Below are 19,616 nucleotides of genomic sequence, written 5' to 3'. Positions count from 1 at the left end.
AGGGGAAATCATACTTAACCAATCTGATAGCCTTCTGCGATGGGATGACTAGCTGGGTAGATGAGGGGAGAGTGGTGGATGTGGTCAACCCTGGCTTCAGCAAGGCTTTTGACACTGTCTCCCAGAACATCCTCATAGACAAGCTCAGGAAGTGTGGGTTACATGAGTGGACAGTGAGGTGGATTGGCAACTGGCTGCACGGCAGAGCTCAGAGGGTTGTGCTGGCTGATACCCCAGAGGGCTGTGCTGCCATTCAGAGGGACCTCGACAGGCTGGAGGGTTGGGCCGAGAGGAACCTCATGAAATTCAACAAGGGCAAGTGCAGGGTCCTGCACGTAGGGAGGAATAACCCCAGGCTCCAGTACAGGCTGGGGGGTGACCTGCTGGAGAGCAGCTCTGCAGAGAGGGATCTGGGAGTCCTGGTGGACTGCAGGCTGACCATGAGTCCGCAATGAGCCCTTGTGGCCAAGAAGCCCAACGGTATCCTGGGCTGCATTCGGAGGAGTGTTGCCAGCAGGTCAAGGGAGGTGATCTTCCCCCAGCTCAGCCCTGGTAAGGCCACACCTGGAGTATTATACCCAGTTCTGGGCTCCCTGGTACAAGAGGGACACAGAGCTGCTGGAGTGAGTCCAGAGGAGGGCTACGAAGATGATGAGAGGATTGGAGCACCTGTCGTACAAGGACAGGCTGAGAGAGCTGGGCCTGCTTAGCCTGGAAAAGAGAAGACTGAGGGGAGACTTCATCAATGCATATAAATATGCGAAAGGAGGGTGTCAAGAGGATGGAACCAGACTCTTTTCGGTTGTGCCCAGCAACAGGACAAGAGGCAATGGGCACAAACTGAAGCACAGGATGTTCCATCTGAATATGAGAGGGCACTTCTTTACTGTGAGGGGGTCACAGCACTGGAACAGGCTGCCCAGAGAGGTTGTGGAGTCTCCTTCTCTGGAGATATTCAAAACCCGTCTGGATGCCATCCTGCACAAGGTGCTCTAGGTGATCCTGCTCGGCGGGGGGGTTGGACTAGATGATCTTCAGAGGTCCCTTCCAACCTCGGCCATTCTGTGATTTTGTAATACCAAGTGACATTACATTGTGGGGCATATAAAGATTACTGCTTACAGTTTAGAAGACAAGGACTCTGATAATGAATGTTATCTGTATTTCAAAGAGATACTGAGCATCTAAGACTCAGCCACTGAGATACTTGTTCAGTTTGCATCTAATCACAGCTTTTTGCGAAGGCACCCTTTGTTGCGCCAAGTTAAAAGCTACCTACAAATAAGGAACTATTACCCTTAGCAAAGATCACAGTGAATATTATTTCTCTCAGAAATAGTGTGTACACTTGCTCTTTATACTATCACAGTAAGGACCATTTCCTCATGACATTTGAAAATAAGCCAAACACCACAGACAAGATGTTTTTGTTTAGCATTATATTTCTAAGCTCATGTGTCTCTAAACAAAAAACTACATCTGTGACATAACAAAGCAAATGAAAAGTTTACAAAGTGCTAGAGTTCAAAGAATGATTTAAAGAATACTCAGTTATTGACAAATGATGTTAAGCAAAGCCTGGCTTGGGATGGAAGTATTTACTCAGTATCCACAAGGCTCAAATGACTTTCAGTGGCGAGAATAAACTGAAATCAGTAACATCTCTGGCATAACAGTGTGATCAGATAAATATACATCTCTTTACGAATGGCAAGTGCAGAATGCTTTCCTGTATTTTAGATAAGCCACACATTAACAAACCTAATTGCAAATAGCAAAACCTGATATGAGCAAATTAAAAAAAGAAAGATTTTTACTAAACAGAAAGCTTCTACATGAGGCTCTGAGGCTGGTAATAACAGAAGTCGACCCCTTAACACATTTGCAGGTTTAAGAGCAAGAACCTATACACTAAACAAAATGCATCAACTAACTCCCTAGTGAATTGTCATTGTTCCAGTCTTTCCAGACTTGTCACTTCCATATTTGTACTGCATGAGTCATTTCCATAAAATTCCAGTTTTATGTTCCCATTGTTTACACATACAGAAAATAAAGCACCAGATTTGGTTCTAGCCTCAGACTCCATTTTGATAAGTCTATAACCTGGAGCTAACGACTTAGAAATTGTTTCTCATTTTCCACAGCTGAAATGGGATGCAAATAATCTTTCTCCATACTTCAAAAATTAAAAGTAATTTACCCAACCTATTAAGCAGAAGTCTCTCAACTGTCTTTTCCTTTATTTTAATGTTTGTTTTGGACAAGTCTCCTGTGAAACCCTATCTATAGCTTAACTGACAGAGTTGCCCATGCACAACCTTTGTACAGTTAAAGCTACTTAAGGAAACTTGTATAGGAGTACTTAGGAGAAGTTATTGACCTAAGGTCTTACAGTAACAAGCTGCAAAACTGTTGTTTCCAGAATGTAGCTGTTAATTTGTAAACACAATAAAAACTCTCGGGCTGATGAATGGCCAGTGATAACATTCCATACTGAAAGCAGCATTGGTAACTGAATATTTACTTTGTTAATACCTATCACTGGGGCCAACAAAACCTGAGGCTTTGACATGACCTCCTGGCGAGCCATTAGTTATCCAATTATTTCATATACCTATCAACCATCCTTTACTTACCAGAACTGGCATGATGTACAGTTACAGAAATAGATTTTGGTTTCTTTTTACTGAAATAAGGAACTTGTAAATGGAATACGCCTATCCCTTTTTACTGACATTATCCTTTGTATTATATTCGCTAACCGGTATTGCAAAGTGATAAAAAGTGACAAAAAGTATTGCAAAGTGATAAAAGTTTACACTACTCATTCAACTGTTGATTCAACACAGTCTTTTATCCTATATTACTTATTTTGCACCCAACATCTTTATTTTCAAAAATTCTAAATGATTAATGGGGAAACATGAATACACCAATCTATTGGGGGTTGATAGCTTTTTTGCAACTGCCATCAGAGCCCTCGAGGAGGTTTACCAATTAAGTATTCCCATGTGAGCAGCAGAAATCAAGTTATGCCTATGACTGTACAAGTCTTTCCCACACTGGGCCCTGTTACAGTGATTGACAGATAATGCACAGTAATAATTGACAGTTAATGCACAGTGGGATTAACACCAAATTAAGACATTGGTGAAACAGAGAACAGTCCTTCAGTCTCAGCAAGGCTGGGTGGCAGAAAGGCACAGAGTTGATGAAGAGAACTCTATTTACTGCACAAACTCTCAGGTCAAACAGGAGAGTGACAGGTAAATTTGGGCACATCCAGGATCAAATGACTTCTGAGTAGAGGTTTTTGCGGATAATAATTTTGGTCTAAAGTATTGAATCTCCGCTTAAATCCTGTTTTAGAGTTCAGATTGTCATCTATATTTAGGCTAAAACAACATCTTTCATCCCAAATTATGCTGCTGAAGAACAGAATGTGTTTTGTGTGTTGAAAGGAGGAAAGCTTCAGCTATGCAGATGAATGTCCAGTCATCAGAGAAACATGTCTGTCTTAGACAGAAAGCAGGGTTACTTTCACTATCACAAGGAAGTAAAAAATTGTTTGCATCATTTCCCCACTACCAAGGAAATTAACTGTTCTGTAACAGAGTAAATAAAGTTATCTTTACATCATATTCCCATTCTATTAAAAGGTTTTTTATTTTGAAAATGAGATTATGTTTGTATAAAAGAAAATGACTCAGGCATCTCATCATGCCCTGAATCACTACTGTCAAAACATTTAGTCATGTCTCCTGCCTCAGCAACTGTGTTCCCCCTCTTCACCCTACAAAGAACTGCACGCTCTACCAGTTGCCAAAGACTAAAATTCACACATCCTGGTCCTGCCATACCAGTTAGAGCTCTCATACCTCTGGGTCTGATGTTCCCATCTCTCAGCTGGCACCTCAGACATTTGGAGCTGCAGACATGCCATAGTTGCATCTTCCAGCTCCATGGTGTATTCCCTGTTGAACTATCGACAAATTAAATAACATGCATGTAAGAATGATATAAACACATGCAATTATCTTATTAAGTAACTAAGCAAATCAATATGCTTCTCACTACATAAAGCTAGATAATGAAAGCAACGGAGTGTTGTTGAGCACACTACACTTAAAGTTCAGGAAACTACCATGTTTCCATACACTGCTACTGCTACTGGGTCTTAATGTTTTCACTATTGCAACAATATAAAGCTGTCGGTGCATCTCCACACTATGACAGAATATATATAATAGAATTGGAATACAGCACGGGTCAGCTGTTTTTTTGCTCTTGATTAAAGGTAGCACATTCATATGTTTATCATCAAATCTGTTTGAGCTTTTTTATTAGTGTTTGGTTTCATACTGTATATTCCTTTCCAAATGCCATGGCTGAAATTTTCTGTGTTGTACCTTGCATCAAATTATTTTGGAAGGATAAACTAAAACAGATGCACTTTCCAAAAATTTACACAGAAAGATAAGTAATTTTGCCCATATGAAGAAAAGCTTGTTCCTATTTTCTTGAGATACTCTATTACCTTCGTGCTTTATTATTTGAAATTAAGTAGAAGGGTGGCCCCAGAAAAATACCTTAGTATCTTCTAATGCTTCTACAAATTATCAGAAAGGGATTTGTGAAGGAGAAAGAACTGTGGAAGGGGACCAGACGAGAAAGACCAGAATTAAAGAAGATCTGGGACAAAAGCTACAGAAGCTGAAGGTGTATAAGATGAGGTGAAAAGATGAAGGACTAGAGAGAGGACAATAGCAGGGATGGCAGAGAAAAGAATAACAAGTGAAGGAATGTTTGAAGAGTAGGGCCTAGGATGAGCAAATACAAGGGAAAATTTCTGATACAGTACTTTATTGTATAAACTTTCACATATGGCCTTCATTTCTTTTATAGCACTTGTCTGAAATTCTGCTTAACTACTTGGAGCTGGAATTTTGTTTCTTTCATGGCTGCATGAAAAAATAAAATCTGCCCAGAACAGATCTGGCTTAGCACCTGAGTTCCTTTTTGGCAGGTGAAGAAGCTCAACAATTCAGAAACAGTAAAAGCAAACAAATCCAACCCCCAAACGCTTAGGACTTCAGGTATGCATAGCAGCATGCACTGCCACCTGGAGGCAGAAAGCTCCAAGTACAGCTAAAAGCTTCAAAACTACAGCTAATGCTTCAAAAGGAAACTTTCACCCCTAAATTAATTTTAGTTAAGATACCTAGTGTTTCTTTTGAGTTTTTCCTGGTGGAAATCTATTAAGGCAGCAAAAAGATGGTCTTCTTAAAAAGGACACAGACTCACGTTTTTAAATGCCATTTATTACACATTGCAAAAAGCTGTGAAAGCCTTTATATCTGCACAAGACTACGTATTTCCAGTGATCCATGGAGTGCACAGAACCCGTCTGAATGGCATCTGTTTTCATGGGATTTTAGAGCCTAGGGTCACAGGGGGCAGGCACCTATATTTAAATACGAAAAGACAGAAATCAGTTCAAGTGCAAACCTACAAAGTAGAATGAAGATATCCATAAGCAAGGAAAAGCAAGAGATGAGACTAAATCAGCCTTGCTATCAACAGGAGTGTAAATACTGTAGTTCAAATTTTAGATGGGCTTAAAATCCTCAGGGGAACGTTCTCCACTGAGTAGGCTATGCCTTTCTCCAGGCCTAACTAACAGTATAATCTAATCCATAATCAAGGAAATAGAAATTTGCTCTGAACCTAAACGAGCATTTCACAAGTTTGCAGGCTCTCAGGACAGACCTTTATGCTCAGATACTGGTTAAATTCTTTCAGATGAGACTCTAATTCACCAGATATGAACAAAAGACAGAGCACTATTTATTGTTTGTTAATGACTTGTACTGCATTATATTGTCACGCTCAGTAAGTTTTCCCAAGAAGTGTTCTGTGCTATGCAAATCTTAGGGAAGTTTGAGCTTTATGCTAAGGTTTGTGATTATGCATGCTAAATACTTTGAACCTAGACTGTATCATTTTATCTACTATCTCAAATAACTTCAGAAATATTATTTTATTTGCATTATATAAAGGAAAATAGCAGACAATAACATAGCACTGGACTTACTTGACTGCAAGTCCTCTAAGGATGTTTACCAATGACATTCCTGTCTTCATCCTTCTTCTACTTCTGTTTTTTATACTGCAATGAAAAAGAAAGAAAAAAAAAGTGGGAAAAAATACATAACTAAAATTAATGATTTATAACGACAAGAATTTACAATCCTATTCATGATCTACACAAAATTGTCTCAGTTTCCTTTAATTTAGATTGAGATGCGATAGGCTTTCCCTCTGCGATATAAAATAATGGAGCCATTTGCTTTTTGATGGACACCGAATTGGATCCTCATCTTGCACCATTGGAAAACTGGCAATATAACTAAGTACAATATAATCTGCTGCAGAATCAGGATGAGGCTTTTCATAATTGTAGGGAGAACAAAATCAGATTCAGGCACAGACAGTTATTTACTAGACTGTAACTGCTGGGATTTAGCTACTGCTATAAATTTATAATCTATGACTAATCTGTGCTTGCTCCTGTAACAATTCTTATTTGGATTTCATGGACTAGCAGAGATAGGGATTTAGCAGTCATTTAGTAAATTAAGTCACAGACACTTAGAGCAAGCTAAATTTTTGACTTGTTTCATTATACTCTGAGAAATCCAAAGTCCATGCAACTCTCAGATGTCCAATGGCATTCTTTTATTTAAGAATCCAGTTTGTCAATCTACTTCTCCTCTGCTAGTATAATATTTTGACATGGACCTTGTGGCACTGACAGTTTGAGTGATACATTTCAGTGATGTGACAGTAGAGGCATTTCCACTTGGTGATAACTGCGGCATGAGTGAACTGATAACCACAATTTTGCCACTATGTTGTCTAACCCTGATCCATGCAGTCACAGGTAAGACCCGAGAAAAGAGCATTCAGGGAATTTATGTAAACTGATCAACAGAGGACAGATTCCTGTTAGGAAAAAAGCCAGTGTGTAACAATGAACTGTGACTTGTGTTGTTCCTCTGTGATAAACTTATTAGTCACCACTGCTGAAATTTAATATAATTTTTAAAGGAAACAAAAAAAAATTATACAGAGATCAATTTAAAGCATCATTGGTTCTAAAACATACACTTAAATTTATATTGACAAAGAAGAATTTTTAAACAAGAACCATCAAATTCATAAACCCCTAGCAGCTAGGTTATTGCCTTTCACTCAGGTGCTTCAATGTCCAGGACAGTAGAACAGTTTGCTGTTCCTAACTCACTTTGCAATGTTTTATTCTTTGATTTGAACTAAGTCAGAGCAAAACTTCAACAATCTGATGCACTTACTTTATTCATGACCCAGTCGGCATCTTCAATGGCTCTCTTGATAATTTGCTGGATCCTTTCAGGATTGTCTTCATCCGCATGAACTTTGAAACTCTGCAACATTTGATCAGTGTTACACTGACGACCAACAATTGTCAAAATAAGGATCCCTTTTAAATGCTAAAGAAAATTTGGTACACACATACTTTTTATCTGAAAAGGTAAAAATATACATCATAGCACCTGACTATGCTATTTCCATAACAAGGCTTAGTAAATGCAATTTCATATTAAGTATTTTATTCCTTTCAAACACCATCAGCAAAAATACCAAGAAGATGATCACAGACTATTGAGAACTTCAATTCAGGACAACAATTGAGGTACCTTTAGGAGGTAAAGGTATCTCAGGAATTTAGGAGGAACCTCAAGAATTTAGGATTTAAGAGGAAATTCTTCATTAAGAGGAAATTCTTCACTCAGAGGGTGGTGAGGCACTGGCACAGGTTGCCCAGAGAGGCTGTGGATGCCCCATCCCTGGAGGTGTTCAAGACGAGGCTGGATGGGGCCTTGGCCAACCTGATCTAGCGGGTGGCATCCCTGCCTATGGCAGGGGGGTTGGAACTAGGTGATCTTTAAGGTCCCTTCCAACCCAAGCCATTCTATGATTCTAGGATACCTTTCATTATGTGGAAATGCAAAGTACATGACCAAATTTAATAAGCATCTCACATCCTACTGAATTCAACAGCACCTAAGTAAAATGCTGAATAGTGAAGTTTCCTTGAAGTTGTCTGGTACAGTAAAACTACAAATGACACAGGACATCAAAGGCATGAAATGACTTCCATATAAACAGTTAGATGAGATTTACCCGTCCTGAAAAAAAAAAAGTAACAGACAAGGAACTAGCAAGTGTTACCATAAAAGATGTGTTTAGGTGAATAAGGAATTGTTGTTCACTCTGAACTAACACAAGAAGTAGAGATGAAAGCAAAGGAAAAATTGAAGGTTTCAGACTCAAAGCAGACAAAAGGAAATGCACCTTCACACACTCCCAGCATAACCCTTTGAATCCACAAAGGTTTCAAGCTTACAGAAAATTTTACATGCCCAAAGTTTTAAGAAGCTGGTCCAAACTGTAGGGGGAAAATAAACAAAAAAGAAACTACCACACAACTCTGAATTCCACCAATGAAAAGAAATATGTTTCTCACCTGCCTGATTGCATGTCTGTAATGCTGACGAATATTCTCTTCGGGAAGTTGCTTACAGCATCGAAGCAGGTAACGATATAATTGCAAAGAGTTCTGAACTAATTCAGCATTGGGTAGTGGAGCCATTGTCACGTTTTTTAGCTGTTGAAAACAAAGAACACAAATCAAGATATCTACTGAATTTTATTAAAAAACAGTAATAAAAGTGTAAAGTAATTTTACAACAATAAAAACAGGGCCAGTACATTAAAATTTAGCAGCATAACTTGAAAAAAATCTTTAGAAGAAAACAACATGAAATACATCAGAACTTGCTTAGTTTATGGACAAATTGTGGTTATTTGTCAGCGATCAAACTAGAAAAAACAGTGTGCAGTTCATGCAGAGAAAATCACTTTAAAATAGTAATATTAAGCTGCATTGCAATTTAATACTTTTTTTTTTTTTACTTAAGAAGAAAAAAAAACACTACAGTAAACAAAAGAGTATTGGCAGCCCCCAAGAGATCTGTTTACTTGTATGAGCCTGAGGTTTGTGGCTTAACATTAGCTTTGAAATTTTTCATTTTTGGAACAGCAACAGGAAAAGAACAAATCTAGCAAGTTTCACCTCAATAACTATACTTACACATTGTAACAGTAAGTCCATCCAAGCTATATGAAGTGCTAATCAAATACTGTAAATGACTTGTCATTTAACAGATGGTTACCATCTGCAGAGAACTAAATTAACATTTGGAAAAAAGCACTTTTACATCATTACTCTTAAGAATAAAGATAATACATAAGTAACTAAATAAAGAAGTAGGTGTAAGCCATTATTTTAGCACCCGTTATGATACATACTTATCACTTGGATTTTTTTTTCTGTTTTCTTCGTTTAAGTAATTTCTTTGGCCAAATTTAGTTCCAAGTAGAATAACACAATAAGCATCTCATGCATGGGCTGCTGAGGCTCCAGATGAGACATTTATGTTTTTTTACCTGAAGTTAATTACATCTCACAGACTGCACTGGCTACCAGGTTCAACACCTCCAAACTAACAGCCCAAGCATCCCACCCGTGCAGCCACAGCTCTGCTTTCTCACTGCCTGCCCAGGAGTACCCAGACAGGAGCAATGCTCGATTTAAACACAAGAAGAATTGCAGTAACAAGTGAGAGATAGTACAAGGCATAGGCCTTCTTCGATGGAATTTCTAAAGCTAATGCATGGGACCGTTACACACGAATCTGAATATCCCTACATATGTTCTTTTACTGCCTACAATGTTGTATTCAATGGAATTTGAAAATGTTAGGTCAAGACCTCCAGAAATCTCTAAGTCTTGCTGGGCTGCAAGATGTCCGGAATTTCCAGACTTGCCCAATAGGCACATACATACCAGCTGCTCTGCTCACTTCCCCTGAGTAACGTAAGCAAAATGCCAGGCATCAGCCATGCAGATCTGGACAGAAATAAAGCAAAAAATTATGTCTCTGAATTGACCAATATGTAAATTTCACAGCCATAAAGAAATAAATACTAGTTTTCTTCTTAAGACAACAAAATATTCTGCTGACCTTGCAGTGCTCAGAGCTGATGTACTTAACTCCCGAGCATCAGTCAGCTCTGATATAGCACCTTCACTGCAAAGCACATTTGAAAAGCAAGTAATTGCAAAGAATTCTGAACTAATTCAGCATTGGGTAGTGGAGCCATTGTCACGGTTTTTAACTGTTGAAAACAAAGAACACAAATCAAGATATCCACTGAATTTTATTAAAAACAGTAATAAAAGTGTAAAGTAATTTTACAACAATAAAAACAGGGCCAGTAAATTAAAATTAAAACAGCAAGTAATATTAGGTTAAAGGTTGGACTAGATGATTTTAGAGGTCTTTTCCAACCTGAATGATTCTATGATAAAAGGGGAGAGAGAAAAACATATGATCAGTGCTCTGGCCCCGGGAGTTTCTTCTGTGTGTTCTACTCATACCCTGGTTTTAGTGTACACTCATGCTGGTTATGTATGATTCTTCTGTGTGAAGAAAATTAAACAATTCTATGAGAAAAACACATTATGTGCTCTATTCTTGAAGGGTGGGCCTCTACAATGTTGCATTACTCATGGCACCAAGCCACAGTACAAGGTTATAGCTGAGCAACTCATGGCATTGCTGCTTCTGCTCATTAGGGGAAGACTGGGTGAAATTCATGCTACCATAATTAGACAAAAGGTAGGTAGGTTCAAAAAAAGGAAACATCCTGTAAAATGAGACAGAGCTGTTCCTGTGGCAGAGCTTCTTGTCAACAAAAGATGCATAAGAAAAAGCCTTGCAATATTAGCGTTATTTTCTGTATTGGGATCGGGCCCATACTCTTCAGCAAAGAACTTGGGCTTGATCGTGGTAGGTACTCCCCCTCTCTATACACACATACATATATGTCTAAAGAAAAAGTTTCTGCCACAAAGAATTTACAAGGCAGACTAATGACAAGTCATAAGATGAGGCAGAATGAAGCAGATGAGCCAAACAGGTGGGATGGGAATGGGGAGGAGGTGACAGTAATACGAACATGTTTTTGTGGAGCCTAATAGAGCGCACAGTATAGCTCACCACCTGCTTAGCTGCTATCAACAGGGAAGTTTTATAACACTGTTTCTGCAGGTCCTTGAAAAATAGTGAGTCATGGCTAATGATGGGTGCTATGGAAGCCCCAAAGAAAGGCTCTGATGACACTTCAGAAAGAAAACCTTTTTCTAGCCTTCAAGAAAAAAGACGACTGTTTCAGGGGAGTACTTTACAGAGTTACTACCTCATGAGCTGATGTAAATCATGTGACGTAACTTATTAAAACTAATTTAAAGATATACAATAGAACACAATGATTAACCCTCTAGTGAAAAACACCCTTAAGAGTTGGAAACCTAGGCTACAGGCTTTTTTTTTTTTTCCCCTTAAAAACCCCAGACTGGCCTTTGATACCAATATGCCATATGATTTTTTGATTGCAGAGAGATGAAAGGTAAATGTATAGTGCTGTTTACCATGACCCTACTATTAACATCAGAAAAAAAAAGCACTTAAAAAAAGACAGTTGAATCCCCTGATCTGTAAGCCACTGTAATGGCTGGGGTAACTTCCCTTCATAGCTAATGCAACGCGGCTTGCCAATGGCCTGCAGGAGGCTCAGCTTGGACACTCCCTTAATTAACCCTAGGGAAAGCACTGTCACTCGGGGGATCTGGGAAAGAGAGGAGACAGGGAACGTTCCCCAGGCAGAGAGATGGGTGATGCCAATGCCAAATGCGGCAATGAGAAGTCCTGTGCTGGGTGTGCCCCACCAGGTGTCAGAAGTAACGCACACCAAAGAGACAAAAGGCAGGCTGAATTTGACATTTAAGATGGTAACTTTGATTTGGGTGGTATTACTGGATTCTAGAATACAGATCTCCGGGACTGAAATGGTTACACCACTTAGGAGAGATTCCATGGACAAAATGCAAGACGTGGTATTTCCTTTTTTTTTTTTTTTTTAGTTACAGGTCACTCAGAAGCAGATGCTAACTGGAGTTAATTTTCAAACCCCTCTCCCTCACTATGGTTGGGTGTAATATCATGATGTCTTGTGGGTAAGAAAACCTTAATTATTTGGCTCTTGGATTCTGTCCTCATAATCTTTACCTTCTGCCAGTTATCCTCTCCTCTCACAACTGACACGTAACAAAGATAAAGCTGCACTGGCTTCCAACAGGTCAGTGATGCGCCAGAAAAATCTCTGGACAGTCCCATCTTTCTCTAGTATCCAAAACTGACAAGTGGTTTAGTGCGCTTTGAGCTTCCTAGGGCGTGCCTGCTTTTGAATATTTGATATGTTCTATCAGTAAAGTAAGAGCGATGAGGTAAGACTTCACAATGGTCCCTCCTGAGAATTATTTACAGCCAAAATATGGCTTCCATTAGGTTTCGTGAACAATTAGAAAACTATTCTTCCACCATGAGGACAATAAGTTGGCTCTATACTGCCACTGCAATCTTTTCATTCTGCTTGCTTGATTCCACTTCTGTTCTCTCGTATTTGTGTAACAAAAGTCATTCATCCTCACACACTACAGGATTTCTACTGTCCAGGAAAAACAAAAACAACACACATATAGGGCAGAAAGATTTTACAAAACTTCAGAAATAGAGACCAAGAGCTGGCTTTTCAAAATGGTTTCAGTCTGACTACCCCACTTGCCAGCCCATTTTCCAAGCACATGAGATTTGCTAATTCTGGCTTTGCCCTAAAAAGTTCAGCTTAAAATACAGATCAGAACTCCCCCAGGCTTAGGAATGTTCATCTCATTCTCTTCCAATCTTTTCTCTAAAACATCACTTTCTCTTTGCAATGAAACCTATGCCAGACATCAGTTCCATGCAGTTTTTGGTTTGAATTCATTTCACTTTGTCATTTGAGTAAAATAAGGTGATTATACCCCAAGGTCAGTAAAGGGATCCCTGTATCACCCCTCCAACCAGAAGAAAGATAAACTCCAAAATGTGGCTCAGATAAAACACAGACTGAATCCCTCCCTACCTTTCTCTCGCTGAATGCAGGAGTAGCAAACCAAGAGTTATGATACAGAGCCTACAGTTACAAGCTTAAATTACGTAGAATGATTCCATGTCCATGATCTATTATGAAAACAGAAATATAGGAAAAGAACTTAATCCAGAGTAGGGCCTCAGTTTTGTTTGGGCATACTGAGCACCTACCTCATTGTATAATACTCCAGCTGATTTATTTACTTTCCAAGTGTTGAAGTCCTCATTTGCTTTGCATCCCAAATTAAACTTTTTGCAATGAGCTTAAGCAGGCAGGCTCCGGGAGCTAAGCAATTTGAGAGTAAGCTGCTGGTGTGTGCAGACCTGCAGCTCCACTGGCAATAGATATAGTCAGTTCTAATCAGTTTACCCTGAGACCACTGATTTGATATGTAATCACATCAAGCTTTTTAGCAAAGAGTTTGTATTTACGAAAAACGAGAAGTTAAAGTGAACACAGAGCAGCCTGTGCATATCCCTGAGAATCATTTTCCCAGCTGCCAGAGGGGGGTCAGTCAGTCCTGGGGCCTGGCTCCCAGCAGTCAGAGCTGACGGCATGCTGCCAGCATACACCTTTCGCTCCACCCTCGGTATCACTCTCAGCACTGGCTTCCTTTCTTGACTTTTCCTCTGAAGTTGTTTTCTTAACAAATCTGGGACCCTTCTAATATGAACGGACCTTCAAAGAAGATTCTGGTACCCTCCTTCAGTTTCTTCCTAGCACTCAATTCAGTGATATCACTGTGTTCCCCTGCCAGGTATCAGTGAAAATGCAAATGAAACTTCAGGAAAACCATCTTGGACAAAGCTTGCTTTATTATGCAAATGCCTTTGCTTTCCTTTCCTGTTCAGGAAATTTAGTTTCCCCCAACACCTGGCTCTTTCCCCCCAACTATTTAAATAATATAATTTAAATAGTTCACCTGGTGTTTGTTATCTTTTTACTTAAAGTATTTTGGGGCTACTAATTCACATCATATATTGTAATAAACATTTACTGCACAAGCATCATGCTGAATCCCCTCGCTTCAGTTTTCCCTTTACATTTTGTACTGCAGGTGACAAAACTGAGAACAATATATTTAGACCGAGCAACATTCCTGACACGTACTGTGATTTTAAGGGATTCTGTCACAACACCATTCAATTTAAAGAAGATGTCAATGTTTCTGTTTCAGAAGAACTGAGAAGATAAGGATTTTACGTTTTGGACCAAAATCTAGCTTCACTTCTCTTTCATAACAAGAAGTCAAGAAGTCCAGCAGCATACACACTGACTTTCTTTGGCAGTCTTAAGGTTTTTTTAGCCATGTGAAATTATGCAGGGTAAGCAAGACCTTGGAGTTACTGGAGCTTAAGGATGACTATTTAGAGGTGTTACAGCCAGACATTTTTGAAGTGTATTTCTGAGTATGTTCTCTTACCGTACCCGGAGTGTCTCCCCATGTCTAGCGGACATACCAGAACACCACTCTGAGACAGGGCCTGCTTGTCTACAGGACAGCGAGTGGCAGAGATTAAAGGACTAGACCAGCTTCATACAGCACATCTTTGGCTCCAGGCACTGTTCTCCCTTTCCTCCTTCCTTCAGAGGCAGTTGTGGATGTTCTGTAACACTGACATTCAGGCTTTAATAGAAAAAGGTTTTTGTTCATCTGAACGCGAGCTTAACTTTACACACAGGTTTATTTGGTTTGATCCTTAGCTGGTAAGAACTGGGACGGTTCCACTGACCTTCAGCTCCTAACCCTGTATTTCCCATATTCCCACTGAATCCCAGTTCAAGGCACATCTCAAAACATGCTTTGGGAGTAAGGCCAATTGGTTGAGTTGTTTCTAGGCTTTGAAGTCCTATCTGTCACTGTGCTCTAATTAAACCTAAGTGGTGCTATAGATTTCCTGTCGCAAAAGCAAAGATTCTTTATGTGTTGGGAATGTAGAGGACAGCCTGCTTCAGCATAAAGAAACTAATCTACGGGAGAGAGCAGGAAACCAAAGTCTCATAAACATACGAATACGGAATGATTAAGCTGATCGATGGAATTGCAAATGTGTTTCACTTTAGATAATTATGATTTTTCCAGTGCAATATTTTTCATAGGAACACAATGAACTGTTAAATTCAAATCATGTGACCAAAACATTTATAATGATGAATTTCAGAAAAATTTCTACTTTCCCCCAAATACTGGACTTTGTAATGGATTTGAAATTTTCACCAGTTCTAGTTATCAAACCTTTACTACAGAAAGGCCCTACACTGAAAGAAAAACCAATCCTGAATTCTGCCATACATCCATAGCTTCACAAATTTTACAAGTTTGTGACATGAGTTATCTTCACGGGGAAGTTTACCACCAAAAACCTGTATTTTTCTGAGCACGCAGCGTCCCCGTGTTTGTACGACCCTGAGCAGACTGTGAAGGGCGCCATAATTCCAGCAGGCTCCACCTGCTCCCTGCAGCCACGGCACCTCCCAGGGACCCGCCGCACCTCACCAGCGGCACTGAGCCACTGCTACCTTGCTGGGGTACCAGAAGTTATGTTTCAAAGAGTACTGAAAGGCATTCTTCCTATCGTCACCTCAGTTACCTAAGTTGTGACAGCCACTGTTGATTGTGTACATTCAAAAAAAACCACCATTTGGCTAATTTTTGAGTCTGGATTAAGTTCTCCTGTATGTTAGTCATCTTCTTGGCATTCTCGGAACCTTTGCTCACTTTAGGACCACCACAATCTTGCAACATTGTCGTAATTTCTAGAATACACTTCAGTGTATTCAGTGCCTCAGTCTGCAACTGTAAAAAGATAATTAGAATTTTTTATGTACTATAATGCTCAACTGTGAGCTCCACGTACAACATCTAACATGATTTCAGAGCCTACTGGCTGGAAAAGCTGTATAAAACCCTAAAGCAGTAATACATTTGATACTATATTAGAACCTAATACTCTTTCTTTTCCTCTCTACATGTGCATCCAGCTTCCACGAAATCAAATCAAATTCTTCTTATGATCTGACATATTGAAACGTCATGTGGCCAGGTCTTTCTCTTTCCTTGGTTTCTTATTTTCCCCCTTTTAACCTTTCTGAGCTGCCTCCAACATCCTAGCTCTACTGTGCAATACAGTTCTCCTTCTCTTCCAAATGGCATACACAGCTTTAACTGCTTTTGAAGCACTCTGTCCCACCAACTAGGATTTTGCACGTTCCTGCCTCAGCCAACTCCACATCAACTAAGTATTGCCATGTTATCACAGCTGGAAGACAACCGCCTTGGGGAACTGGACCATTATCTTTCTTATCTCACTTCACTGGAAATCTACCACAGGACATGGAAAAACTGATGGCAACTTTACTAAAACTGCTGTTTAATCAGAAATAATCTTATGAGTTGACCCACCATTAGGTTCTTGTACAGTGCTATAGTATCTTAGCACAATTCAACGCTGAATAAATCCTGAGAAGAGGTACAACTAAATTCTGTACTTGTACACCCCATGACATCACGGAATTTGCATAGTTAATTTGCCCCTCACTTTGCACAAAAAGGACAATAAGGCATAGTAAGAGTCTGCATTAATGCTTTTGTTCCAAAAACACTCCACAAATGTTACAATTTTTATCTGCCATGAAAAATAAAAACCTCAACCTCAGAAAATCTGGCTGTAATTGTGACTAATACTGTAAATCTCCTTCTGATAACTTAAATTTCATGCATAGTATAACAAACAAACTGACTGTTGAGTCAGAAACAAAATAATCCACTAATTGTGCTTTTCTGGAATGGATGACTGTATAATGCCCTAATCAGAAGGCTGAAATCACATTTGCATTTAGATAAAGCCCTGTTTAAAAAGAGACAAGTATAAAAGGAGACACTGAGACTATTGTGGCATTTCGCTGCATAGCATAATCATTTACATTCCTGATAATGATATTCAGATAGTGAAGCAAAAGCTGACCAAAGCCAATTAATCTTGCACTCTGCATTAGCACGCCTGTCAATTGACCCTGTGTATACCTGAACCCACGATACCGATATGACACTGTGCCACTGCTCTCAGATTTTTTTTCCTGCTACTGTGACTGTTTTTCAAGCAAATCTCTATGGCCCAACAATTGCAATCTCAATCTCTCCAGACTAGTTAAACAGCCACCAAAACTGGGCTTCAGAGACTTCAAATATGAGTTAAAGGGCTTCAAGAACTACCTGAGCTGCTGCTGTTTCAAGGTTGTTCCCACCGTGCTCCACCCCACATACACAGGCTGGGTATGTGTTTCCTTACTCCTTCAGAGTATTGTGGCTTTAGCATTGTAACTTGGGAATGTACGACTCTCTGCCCTAGTCAAACCTCATGGTCTTTAACGTACTGATTTTACAGTACCCTTGAAAAGTAGCACAGCAGTATTGTTTTATGTCTACTTTTAACAACGAGGAACTGAGACACCCACTTAATTTGGCCACTTAGTTGACATAAAGCTAGTCCGGAACACGCAGATCCACAGGGCAGAGAGGGTCCTACGCTGCGGAACCCCAACCATGAAGCAGCGTTTACCAGAACGGCGCTGGGTTCCCCCAGACAGCCCCGCATTCTGACCACCGACCCGTCTTTCATGATCTGTGCTGGGGAAAGCATCGCCATTGACCGCTGCCATCTCTCAAAACCAAGCACACAAAACAGAAGTTGGAGGGAACAAAAATTGGAAATAGAGACCCATTTGATTCTATTTCTCTCGGTTGGCTCTAAGTTACTGAAGGTGCCTGTGGTCCAAAAGCTGGTACCAGTGTTGATGCTCTCGCTGCAGATTCTGTTACGAGTTGATCCCACTGCGTGTTCAAGGAAACCACACTGTCTCCCCAGGTGTTAGTAGGCTTTGGTTGAACTCAATCAAAAATTGCTGAGATGTACACAGTGGATTTTGCAAAATAGGATTGAGTAATCAAACCTTGTTAAAAAAAAAAAAAAAGGAAAAACTAATGCAAAGCATCTATTCAGCAGTATTAGTTTAGTTTTAATTAGGAAAACGCTTCAGAATATTTACAGCTGCATGAATACTGACAAAGCAGCACAGAAGTAGCTTGTTTTGTTTTCTTTTTTCCAAAAAGTATTTTTTAGTGATTTTAGGTATCTTGAGAATTCAGTGTTGAACTTGGAACATCTTCTACAATTATCTAAGCTGTCAAACTTATTTGTCCTCCTTGAAAATATAAATTTAAGTGCCCAATAATAGACTGTAAAAGAAAAAAGAAACTGAAAAGAAATAGTGAACCTAATATTATAGATTCATAGCCCAGCTCTGTAACCTGACTCATCATGCCATTGCTGGGCCCGCTTATAGCAGTACGAATACTGATTCCAGAAGTGGTGTTTGTGCAAAATGCAATGGGAAAAATTTTCTGTGCAGGGAAGTAATAATCAAGCTGCCAAAATAAGAATTAAATTGGAAGCCTCTTGAAACCTCTTTAACCACAAAACATCTTGGCTCAGGATCTGACATTAGTCCAGGACGACACCCGAGTAGACTGCTGCTACTCGCTAGGATCCTTACTCTTTTTTTGGTCTTTGTACGTGGCTACTTTAGTCTTCCCTTCCACATTTCACAGCTTCCTTATTAAAATACATTTACAACTTCCTGCAGCAGAGTGGCAGAGCTGTCCTGCTTCAGTGAAGTAACTGCCTTCTTCTCTGGTTATTACACTGTAATGTGTTTTCTTTATTCCCTAGAAGGTCACAGGAGAGGGACTACTGCACTGTGTTCAAGGCCAGCTCTATGGGTCCTGCTGCCCTAGGCAAACCTGCAAACGTCCGTCCCTACCAAATCACATTCACTCACAGCGTTATTGAATGTCTTGCAGCTCTGGGCAGCAGCCTGCCCTGTAGATATACTCTCTTGTATGGGTGAGCATGTACAATGCTGAAATCCCATTGTAATAAACACGTCTCTCCAGCATGCTGAGCTTTTATTAAGATCTGCTGGTTTGATGTGATTGTTTCTGACGAGCTGTGGCCTGTCATTATTGTGAATTCTGTCCTTTCTAAATATGATCTGTAATGTCTTATTGCATGACTGATGATAGCTAGACATTTTTGTTCTGTTCACTTCTATTCCTGTTCTCCTCTGCTCTGTGCTTTGCTTCTCTGCGTCGCACATCAAGCAATGTCAAAGGAGAGTGCACCGGCAGCACGTTCTGGGGGCTCAGGACAGCGCTGTAAAGGTGGCATTACAGAATATCAGCAGACAATACAGGAAGATTACCAGCTGGCTAAACAACACATCCCGAGGACCTGGTTTTTGACAAGGAATCGCCAGCGGTTGGACATGCCTCGGGCAGTTTGACAGCATCAGCATTAGGCTTAACGCTATTGAACACTACTGGGCAGAGACTTTTCCAATCCAACACCAGGGAGGAAACACGCTTCCTTAGGCCAGATTACCCAGTTGGGGATAATTAATGAGTGTGCTTAGAC

At 39.9% G+C, this 19,616-nt stretch overlaps 2 protein-coding genes across 13 annotated transcripts in view; both read right to left on the bottom strand.

Moving 5' to 3' along the window:
- Positions 1-5,340, bottom strand: part of NOS2 (nitric oxide synthase 2) — a 38,004-nt gene extending 32,664 nt beyond the window's left edge. For both annotated transcript variants that reach the window (XM_080562763.1, XM_080562761.1), the window contains exons 1-2: positions 5,308-5,340; positions 3,882-3,985 (exon numbers count right to left, since the gene is read on the bottom strand). The gene's annotated coding sequence lies outside the window, so the exon portion shown is untranslated. The remainder of the gene's footprint in view (positions 1-3,881; positions 3,986-5,307) is intronic.
- LYRM9 (LYR motif containing 9) overlaps positions 5,308-19,616 on the bottom strand; it is a 36,041-nt gene continuing 21,732 nt past the window's right edge. For 7 of the 11 annotated variants that reach the window (XM_080562783.1, XM_080562779.1, XM_080562784.1 and 4 more), the window contains 4 exons: positions 8,573-8,713; positions 7,377-7,469; positions 6,127-6,172; positions 5,308-5,467 (listed from right to left, as the gene is read on the bottom strand). In XM_080562783.1, the coding sequence (XP_080418909.1) occupies positions 6,155-6,172; positions 7,377-7,469; positions 8,573-8,698 (237 nt within the window). In that variant the 5' untranslated portion in view covers positions 8,699-8,713 and the 3' untranslated portion in view covers positions 5,308-5,467; positions 6,127-6,154. Of the gene's footprint in view, positions 5,468-6,126; positions 6,173-7,376; positions 7,470-8,572; positions 8,714-9,955; positions 10,019-19,616 lie in introns of all 11 variants that reach the window. The other 4 variants (XM_080562777.1, XM_080562780.1, XM_080562782.1 and 1 more) reach the window with 1 other exon arrangement.

Source organism: Anser brachyrhynchus (genome assembly GCF_964034855.1).
Source record: "Anser brachyrhynchus genome assembly, chromosome: 20".
NCBI lineage: Eukaryota > Metazoa > Chordata > Aves > Anseriformes > Anatidae > Anser > Anser brachyrhynchus.
This window is presented reverse-complemented; position numbering and strand designations above follow the sequence as displayed.